At 46.5% G+C, this 10,462-nt stretch overlaps 1 protein-coding gene and 1 long non-coding RNA gene across 3 annotated transcripts in view; both read right to left on the bottom strand.

The window, feature by feature from the left end:
* Positions 1 to 164: 164 nt before the first annotated feature.
* On the bottom strand, positions 165 to 917 carry LOC115196741 (uncharacterized). The gene is made up of 2 exons (XR_003878900.1): positions 406 to 917; positions 165 to 331 (listed from the first exon to the last, which is right to left on the bottom strand). It is a non-coding gene; the product is annotated as an uncharacterized LOC115196741 (long non-coding RNA).
* A 595-nt stretch (positions 918 to 1,512) lies between these two features.
* LOC115196684 (retinoic acid receptor alpha) overlaps positions 1,513 to 10,462 on the bottom strand; it is a 173,903-nt gene continuing 164,953 nt past the window's right edge. For both annotated transcript variants that reach the window (XM_029757519.1, XM_029757526.1), the window contains 6 exons: positions 7,519 to 7,660; positions 5,806 to 5,966; positions 5,447 to 5,623; positions 4,873 to 5,077; positions 4,401 to 4,559; positions 1,513 to 3,924 (listed from right to left, as the gene is read on the bottom strand). In XM_029757519.1, the coding sequence (XP_029613379.1) occupies positions 3,719 to 3,924; positions 4,401 to 4,559; positions 4,873 to 5,077; positions 5,447 to 5,623; positions 5,806 to 5,966; positions 7,519 to 7,660 (1,050 nt within the window). In that variant the 3' untranslated portion in view covers positions 1,513 to 3,718. The remainder of the gene's footprint in view (positions 3,925 to 4,400; positions 4,560 to 4,872; positions 5,078 to 5,446; positions 5,624 to 5,805; positions 5,967 to 7,518; positions 7,661 to 10,462) is intronic.

Here is a 10,462-nt window from a genome sequence, read left to right as displayed (position 1 = left end):
CTTGAGAATACGGCTGACCTAACGTCTTATTCCAGTGTTGCGCCTCAAATATCACTGTTGTTGATAACACACATTATCAAAATTATACACAGTTGTCTTCCTAGTTCCACATAATCTGTCACGGCTCCCCCTCCCAATAGGGCATACACCAACCTCTCTCCTTCTTGCTACTACACATAAATCAAACAGCGTTCGAATATCTTATTGCTTTTCTTTTAACCATGAATGTGGCTTACCTTCAGAAATTATAGGCAACCTTCTTATCATTATCCACAAACACTCCACTGCCGCTGGGACTTTCAACTCTTTTACAGATCTCACAGAGGAAAACCTACACTTGGGACCTATCCTATACGGAACCTACCCTACACTGTAATGTTGCTCATGGATCTCACAGACGAAAACCTACACTTGGGACCTATCCTATACGGAACCTACCCTACACTGTAATGTTGCTCATGGATCTCACAGAGGAAAACCTACACTTGGGACCTATCCTACACCTTATATTTACCTGGATCTGGCAGAGGAAAACCTCCACTCGGGACCTACCCTACACCTTATATTTACCTGGATCTGGCAGAGGAAAACCTCCACTTGGGACCTATCCTACACCAGATATTTACGACCGGTCGTTACACAATGGGCCTACTGAATAAACTCAGGTTTTCTAGGTCCGTATCTTATAATTGTTCAGCCTACGATTCTCATCTCCCCAAGATGTCAAAATGAGTGGAAACTGGTGTTAATTCACCCATTGGGTCAATACAGCTGCGTAAGACAAAATACATTCACACAAGCACTGATATTTAACCCTTTCTTATATGCCGAGTCTCCTACACATCTCAACAGCCAATGCATCTCTGTTGCTAGACAGAACCTTAGTGATATCTGTTCTTCCTCACTTCATCTGACCTGACCCCTGCCCCAAAGTACTCACTCCTCCCCAACTCACGGCAGTCATGGTGACTCGTACCAGACTGCGTCTTCTCTCCACCCATAGGATCCCTGATAGCTAACAATAACATATCAGGACAGAATGCAAACGTTATACATTCCCCCCTCTCCCTCAGTGACATGAATAAGTATATTTCATATTCTCATAACCCAACAGCACTTAAATATTTTGTCTTGCCCATTCACCCTCAAATGGCACACACACAATCCATGTCTCACCGGTTTCAAGGCTTAAAAATCCTTCTTTAACCTGTCTCCTCCCTCATCTACACTGATTGAAGAAGTGACAATAAGAGATCCTAACTTTCACCTGGTCAGTCTCATGGAAATAGTTGTTCCTAATGTTTTGTCCACTCAGTATTGTCTAAACTTAATTGAGGGGCCAATAAGGGGGAAAAAAACTGTAGTCTAACCATTAAAGGGTCTCTGAATCTTGTATTTGTTTTTGCAACGTGACCTGCTATAGTCCCAGGTCCACTAAAATGCTGCTCTTAAAGTCCTACCGCAATCGTATAATGGTGGACCCACACCCAGTTAAGAAACATTAAAAACACGCACAGACATGGTTCTTTATTAAACGTTATTCTCTTCGTCCAATGATCTGGCATAATCAAAACAGTTATTTTATCCGCAAATGCTGGTTGTGCATCCGATTGCATTACAAGTGAGAGTGCGGGGGGGGGAGAGAAACAGTTGTGCGTTGTCATACTGGCTGCAGTGAGGTTGGCCACGAGCAGCGTTCGATCCGTTGTGAAGGACAGATCCACTGCTACTGAATGGCAGTGGTGTTGTGGGGAAAAGGAGATTGGTAGGTAAGTTACACTAGTGTGTAAACAGCGATTAGAGAGGGGGGAATAGCTAGCCTGATCCCAGATCAGTTTGTGCGGTCTTGCCGACTCCCATTTCATTGTCATGCATCGGCAAGACAGCACAAACTGATCTAAGGCCAGGCTAAGGAATAGCTAGGTACTCGGATGTGTCACAAGAGTCCGGGGATGACAGACAGATAAATACTGATAGTGTGTAAACAGAGGCAGTTGCGTTGTGATAGATAAAGAGAGAGAGGTGCTGATACTGTGGAACAGACTTAGAGAGGCAGTGCTGTTGTGTGGTGGGGGGGGACTAGAGAGAGATGGGGAACATGTATACATACATAGGCAGTGGTGTTGTGAGCCTACTGATATCGGGTCACAGAGTTTACGTGGACATAGATAGATACATCCTACTGACAATGTGCTACAGTACAGAGGCAGTGGTACTGTGAAGATAGGTAATGCATTACAGAGGCAGTGGTGTTGGGGGGGGGGGGTAATACATACACTATACAGATGTGGAATGAGGGAGGGACCACCTTGGGAAAGGGGGAGAAGGGGATCACGGAGTTGTTGGTCAACAAATTGTATCTTTTTATTTCAGGTGAAGTAGAAATGTAACTCTTGACTGGTTGTCAACGGCCGTGGTGGTCCTAGAAGTCAGCCCCTTTCTTAAGTGGTCTAAAAAAGTCGATTAATGCCTTCAGATACCAAAACGAGAACAAAAAAGCTGAACATAAAAAGGCTTTGACAATGTCAAAAACGTCTAGACTCCATGTACTTTGAAAAGAAGGAATACATCTTATGTACATTTTGTCACGGCTGCTATTTTCTTACAGAGCATCTTCATAACTCCACAACGACTTGATTCTCGATCATAGAGCCACTAGGTTTTACTTTCCACCCACGAAAAAGGAAATACTGTAAACGGAACAAAACAGAGAGATGCCAATCCAACCTGGTCCAATTTGTGTATCAATTTGATCCAACCTGTGAATGTGACAGTGCAAGAGGTCTAGTGCATAAAGTGAATTGTATCTGAAAATCATTTTTGTTCTACTTATCTATTTAAAAAAAAAAAAAAAAATTCCATTGTGACTACTTAGTGTGCCGATATTCCTGGGTGAAATGAAGAGAACAAAACACTAGGTCTGGGGGGAGGGGGGGGGGGAAAATCACAAGTTCGAAGAACAGTGAGAAAAAAAAGTGGAAAAAAGATAGCAACTCTTCTTTTATGCATCATTCCACCTAGGACAATTCAAATTGCAATCATTACTTTTTCAATATATATATTTATATTTCCATATATATTTTGTAAGAAAAAAAAAAAAGTCTCAAAGTTTTATAGGAGAGCCCCCCCGTTTGCTGTCCCTGACAACATTTAAGGATGACTCGTGCCCAATGTCCAGCTGTCCGTCTGTCTGACTAGTTCCCTGCAGAAAGACGTGTGTCTTGTCGACCCCTTCACCCCAGGTCTGACGGGGCACCGAGCCTGAATTCCTGTCCAATGTCTTAAGGGGGAGAGAGGAGGAACAGAGAGTCGTCACTGAGGAGAGTAAACAGAACATCTCAGATTAAACTCCTTGTGCAGCGGCAGCTGATCCCTGGTGCTGGTTCTGAGGCATGTCTATGGTTGCGGTGAGGGGGTGATGGGGATAGTGCCATCCAGGTGAGATGCTTGCCCCCCCCCCCCTATTGTTCAGTCAAGTATGATGGGGTCGGGTCGGCCCCGTTTCGGTGCCCGGTCTGGGATAGCGGGAGTGGGGGGGACGGCTGTCTGTCCATTGAGGCCTACATTTGCCCTCAAAGTGTCAAAGTCCGTCCTGGTTGGGCCCAGGCTTGGCCCTCTTCCTAACCCCACTCCACTCTGGCCTGGTTTGTCACAGTGTGGGAGTCTGTAGTCATGCCTTTTGGCTGTCCCTGCCTGGGGGGTGGTGGAGAACCCCTGTCTAAGGGGAGGGTGCAGGGGGGCTGCTGCGAGCTGAACTGGGGGACAGGCTGGGGCTGCAGCTGCCTGGTGGGGCCCCTCCTCCGCTGGAGCGGCCCCCGCTGGCCCCCTGGCCCTCCAGACCCTCTGAGTTCTCCAGCATCTCCTGGATGAGAGGGGGCATGGAGCCTGGGATCTCCATCTTCAGAGTGATCACTCTCTCCGCTCCTGGAGAGGGATGGAGGGAGGGAGAAGAGAGAGAGGGTCATGTGCTCCACAAGGTTCGGCAAAATGTCGTATGTAAGACCATAAACATTTATCTTCAAATAAATGACGCATGATACAGCTATAAATGGCAGTATTGCTGCACTGGTTTACAGAGGCTGAAGTCCCTGGGCCCAACCCTGTAGGGTGCCCAAGAGGCAAAAAATAACAAATATTCAATCACAGGAGCCAACTATCAAAATTTAAAATAGACCAAAGAGCATAATTTAGCCACAGAGGATCAATAGTTTCTAAAGAATTTACTGTGGATTAAGTTGTATAACAAGCACATACAGGTAACTGCCAAAAATAAAGTCAACACCAACGTAAAACAATAGTTTACCAAGCTACCAATGACTTCACACTGGAAGAAGTTTAAGCTACACTAAAGCTACCCTATAAAACACACAAAACAACAGTGTACAGGCGTGCTCTCTCACCCTTGGCGCTGATGCTCCTGAGGTCCGTGATCTTCATCAGCATCTTGGGGAACATGTGCGGTTTGTGAGGCCTCCTCTTCCTCACGTAGATCTTCAGAGCCTCCAGCAGGGGCTCCTGTAGCAAGTCCACCTTGTCTGCCTGCTCCAGATCCTGACGGTCTACACACACACAAACAATGAAAAACACATCCCTAATACCCAATCTTTACGCTCAAAGAGCACGCCCAACCGTGGCATGATTCACACAGCGGCATGATAACAGTAGCATTATCCACATGCAGTATTAGGCAAACTCACGTCTTCACACTAGTAATACACACAGCTGACAAAACACACTAGTTGCCATGCTACAGCTGAGACTTGTTTGTACTAATTTGCTGAAACACAATGACAATTGGCCTCTTTTGATGTCAACTCCCGGGCCGTGACAGGAGTGCAATGCTGGATTAGAATCTGAGCAGCGGTGCAGTACCTCCACACAGCAGACAGATGCCGCTGAGCAGGCCGGTCTCTGCGTCGTCCATCTCCAGAGGGAGGAGTGTTTGGGCGAAGGCGAACACCAGGTCTGTGAGTGGGCCGAAGCCTGCGTTGTGCATCTGGGTCCTGTTCAGGGTCAGCCCGTCTGAGAAGGTCATGGTGTCCTGGTCTGGAGTGTAGCGTGTGCAGATCCTCAGAATCTGAGATGGAGGGATTGAGATGTAGAGGGAGGGAAAAGGAGGAAGTAAGTAAGTCTTGCACGAGCCTTGGCTCTTCGGAGTAGATCTCCTGTTTCCGTGGCGTGAGGAAGCTTGATGTACAAGTACACCCCCTGGACAGGATGCTAGACTATCACAGGGCCTTACACCCATTTTTTTTTAACGACTCGGCCGGGGATCAAACTCCCAACCTTCCAATCTCAGGACGGACACTAACCACAAGGCGACTGAGTTAGTTGGAAAGGGAGGTGGAGCACAAATATATTGGTGTTGACTTTTTGTAGATGTTTTGCTGTTTGTAATAAATACATGGATGTCCTAGTGTGTGTATGTCCTGATGCGTCTCCTTACCAGTATGTCCAGACAGGCAGCCTTGAGCAGGGTGATCTGGTCAGCGATAGTGAGGGTGGTGAAGCCTGGCAGGTGTTTGGCAAACTCCACTGTCTTGATGATACACTTAGTGGACAGCTCACTGAACTTATCCCACAGGTTTACGTCTAGAGCCACGCGGTGCTCTGCACTGTTATTCTATAGGGAGGGAGAATGTGAGAGGCATATTATTCTGTGATTCTACAAATACACCGGTTGGCATGTTGAGAGTGCAAGGAGTGTGGGTTTGTCAGCGTTTGGTGTACCCAAAACATATTGGCAGAGTGAGGGTAATGTTTGTGTACGTGTAACTTGTCAGTGTGTGTGTATATGTAACTCACCGTGGTGTATTTGCCCAGCTGACAGAGCGAGGGAAAAGTCTCCTTGTGGGCCTTGCGAACGCGTTCGATCATCTGCTCCGTCTCGGTACTCAGCACGTAGATCTCAGTACACTCGGGCTTCTTCTCCTCCTTCTTCTTCTTGTTCCTGTCGTTCCTCACCGCTGAGCGCGAGAGAGAAGGAGATGAAGAGATGGAGGGAGAGAGAGAGAGAGAGTTATCCTCGAGGCTCAAATGACAATTTCAGAGGATATGTGAACGTTAATGCCGCCAGGTCGACGTCACATAGCCGTGCCATCTCCAACCAAAGAGACAACAGACATTGTATGGCGGGGGAATACACACATCAACCACTAAATGGAATTGTGTGTGAGTGTGTGTGTGTGTGTGTGTGTGTGTGTGTGTGTGTGTGTGTAAGTGTGTGAGAGTGTGTGTGAGTGAGTGAGTGTGTAAGTGTGTGTGTGAGTGAGTGAGGATTGGAACGATGAAGGGAGCCATGATAAATAAGATGCTTTCTTTCCTCAGGGCAGCGTAGCACTGTTCACCATGTGTGTGTTGTGTGTGATACTGTTGTTCCCCAGAGACAGAGCTGCCAGCGTGGGCCCAGAAAACACAACCTAATGAAGCCATTAAAGAACTATTAGCCTGGTGCTCCAATCAGTCCTGACACACACACACACACACACACACACACACACACACACACACACACACACACACACACACACACAGAAACTGGAAAATGGAGATGCCACCAGCCCCTAAATCCTAACATGCACCCAGGGGAGGTGGGGTGGCCAGGACGGAGTTTGGGAAACCCTGCTGTACATGACATGTGATAATGACATGTGCATCCGCTTGTTGTGAGTGTGTGTGTGTGTGGTGGGTGGGGGGGTGAGGGGTGTGTGTGAAGGTATTTGAGTAAATAGCATCAGTGTGTCAACCCCCTTCAGCGATAAGAGTCTTCGTGTCAGTGGTTCTATGTCAAAAAGGATGACAGGTTGACCGAGATGTCAAGGTCAGGGCACAAAGGTCAATGAAGAGGATTTAAGGCAGCCCTGGACACACGCACAGCCCAGCTACACAACTCAATATAGATCCCAATTTAAAAGCAAACACACGCATCTGATTATGTCAAATGAATACGCTTAGAAAAACCACCACAACACAGAGCTTCTTCCCAGGTGTAGTAACATGCTCTCCACCACTAGATGGCGGTGGTTGATTTCCCTAGCGGCCTTGACTGGGATGAATGTTGATATAAACCAGCGGCTCGGCGCACCGAGGAGGATAACTCACTTACAGGGGGCAAAGAGGATGAAGTGCTAGGAGATTGTTTAGGCGCTTAGCCTCATGGAAACCTATAGGGGGATATACAGTGCATGTGAGCATGTGTGTGGTGGAAGTGTAGAAGGGCAATGGACTAAGGGAGGGAAGCCATCACGGAGGGTTGTGCATTATTGCTCCGTGATATAAAAATGTCTTGAAATGTGTTGGAACCATCACTTTTTGTCATGTCAGTGTGTGGTGCTTTGAACATCTACTTCGGGAAGCCATTTGTTGGGAGACAGTATTTCACTCAGAAGAGACAGACACACACGAGAGAGAAAGAGAGAGCACGAGAAACATGTTTCCCATGCTAATAAAGCCCCTTAAATTGAATTGGGAGGAGGGAGGGGGGGAGAAAGACGGACAGAGACAGGTAATAGTACTCACACTCCTTGGACATGCCCACTTCTAAACACTTCTGCAGGCGGCAGTACTGGCAGCGGTTGCGGGTGACCTTGTTGATGATGCAGCCCTTCTCGCGATGACAGGTGTACACCATGTTCTTCTGGATGCTTCGACGGAAGAAACCCTGAGAGGAGAAGAGAGGTCGGGTGTTACATTTGCTTTATTTGCTCATAAAAAAATGGATAATTGTAAAAAAATATATAAAAATAAGCGGGAGAGAAGGGGAAAAAGATCGCTGTTATGTTCTGGTTTTGCTATGACAATATACGCCTATGAATGACATGCTTTTGATGCCAACGTAGCATCACGGAACTGAAAAAAAGAGAGAGCGGGACAATAAAAGGTTATTGACCTAAAAGGTTCGTTTTTAGGTAGCAGCGGTATCATTGAGATAGTAAAATTAGAATAGGCCAGTCTATGTGTGGAGGATAGAATGACCAATGGCGTCAACAAGTCACATGACAAAGGACACCCGCATAGACGACAGGCTCTAACGTCCAATGACACTCAACATGCTGGGGAGTGACGTTCAAACGTGTGGGTGTGTATTTGCCCAAAACTCATGTTGACCTATGGAGGGCGAGTGACAACAACATCAGTACATAGGTAATAGTGATTGGGGGGGGGATAGATAGTTACATATCAGGGTATTATTTTTGACAATATGTCGTATCGTTTTAACAATACCACAATACTATTTGTGCGCCGGTCGGCTGTACCTGCACCCAGTATTTTTCCTACATAGCTTGTTCTCCATCTTCTTTTTAAACAGGAAGCCAATTTGTTTTCAGTACATTGATTTCCACAACTGATCAAAACTTGTTTTCTCATGGCTCTCGCTTGTCCCTCTGCAGCAGACATACGATGGGCAGTATGCTCGGAACATCCGAGTCTCAATAAAAATCACAGTGTCAAAACGCAATACATATAGAATTGTGAGAATCTTAATACATATCGGCACCAAAGTATTGTGATATCGTAAAGAGAGGTCCTTTGCAATTCCCAGCCCATATATCTAACAAGCTGTCTTCACACACACACACACACACAACCCCAATGACTCAATACGACACATCGACTTCCTTAAAATGAGTGTCCACACAGTGTTCAACTTCCCTTTCTGTGTGTCTGTGTCACGGAGCGTATCGTCCAACCACGTGTTTCTCCACAGTGACTAACCGTGGCACCACCGCCACACGTGCTACGCTCTACTCTGAATCATGCCCGATCACACTCTGCTATGTGGGCATTTTAAACGAGGCTGTTAACATATTTCAGGACATGACTTTTACGACCCACTAAGCTGAGGGAAATGTGCGAGCTTTGGCAGCACGTGCACACTTTAGGTGCCAATAGCGCAATTTGAAGTGGAAAAGTGTGTGTGTGTGTGGGGGAACGAGAACGTTCGCGGGGCATTAACAGTTGGCATTTTAGTCATTTAACAGATGTTTCTATTCAGAGCGACTTTTTGTACCTTCTTTTTGTTGTATTGGTCCCCTGTGGGAAATTGAACCCACGACTCTGGCATTGCAAGCGCCGTGCTCTACCAACTGAGCTACACGGGACCATTAAGTGTGTTTGCGCGTGTGTCTGTGTGTGTGTGTGTGTGTCTGTCTGTCTATGTGGCTGTGTGGGCCTAGCTTGGCCAGGGGCTAGGTTAGTTGTGCCACACCGGGTGGGCATTTAACTCACCAGTCTAAGCGCCAATGAGCTCCCCTTGGTTAATCCCTTAAGGGGCTTATGGGTAGGCAGGGCCTGGTGGCATTGGGGGAGCTTCACATTAACTCCCATTCCTCTTAATTACTCTCTAAAGGGAAGATGAAGCCCCAGCTGCTGCCCTCCTCGCCCACAGAGACGATGGCGGCGAGAGACCGACAGGCAAGTAGTGTGGGAAGCTTTCAACCTATCGTGTTGAAGTGCGGTATGCGTGCGTGCGAGAGACGTTTCGCAAATACATTGCATGTCCGTTAAATACAACGCAAGTTTCACCGTCATCTTGTGAATGTCTTGATCTTGTTCACCGATCAGAACGTTGACAATGAACAGTGCAGCTTCAATAGCGTTTGTGTGCCGGAGTCATTCATACAGAGACCAACAGAAGCGGAGAGCCTTTGTTGCTGACCTATGAACCAGTCATCGTGACGGGACGAGTGAGTGATGGCATACAGAAAGGTAGAGGGTGCTGGACAGAAACACACGGAGTATACAAAACATTAGGAACACCTTCCTAATATTGAGCTGCACCCCGTTTTGCCCTCAGAACAGCCTCAGAACACCATGTACTCTACAGGGTGTTGAAAGTGTTCCACAGGGATGCTGGCCCATGTTGACTCCAATGCTTCCCACAGTTGTGTCAAGTTGGCTCGATGTCCTTTGGGTGGTGGACCATTCTTGATACACACGGGAATATGTTGAGCGTGAAAAAAAAAAACACTTTTGGACACAAATCAGTGCGCCTGGCACCTACTACCATAACCAGTTCAAAGGCACTTAAATATTTGGTCTTGCCAATTCACCCTCTGAATGGCACACATACACAATCCATGTCTCAAGGCTTAAAAACCCTAATTTAACCTGCCTCCTGCCCTTCATCTACACTGATTGAAGTGGATTTAACAGGTGACATCAATAAGGGATCATAGTTTTCACCCGGATTCAACTGGTCAGTCTGTCATGGAAAGAGCAGGTGGTCCTATTGTTTTGTACACAGAGTATATGTGAAATAAATAGGAAAACAGATTTTACAGAAAGACAGATGAATATTTGAAAAGACAGGTAAAGAACAAAAACATACAGATGGACAAAAACACAGTTAAAAAGGACGGACAGATTAGACAGAGAGAAGATGAGTAGAGGGTACAGACAGACAGGCAAGCAAACAAACATATCAAAACGTAAACAGAGGGAAAATACAAACAGACAGAAA

This window comes from Salmo trutta, chromosome 1 (assembly GCF_901001165.1).
Source record: "Salmo trutta chromosome 1, fSalTru1.1, whole genome shotgun sequence".
Taxonomy (NCBI): domain Eukaryota; kingdom Metazoa; phylum Chordata; class Actinopteri; order Salmoniformes; family Salmonidae; genus Salmo; species Salmo trutta.
This window is presented reverse-complemented; position numbering and strand designations above follow the sequence as displayed.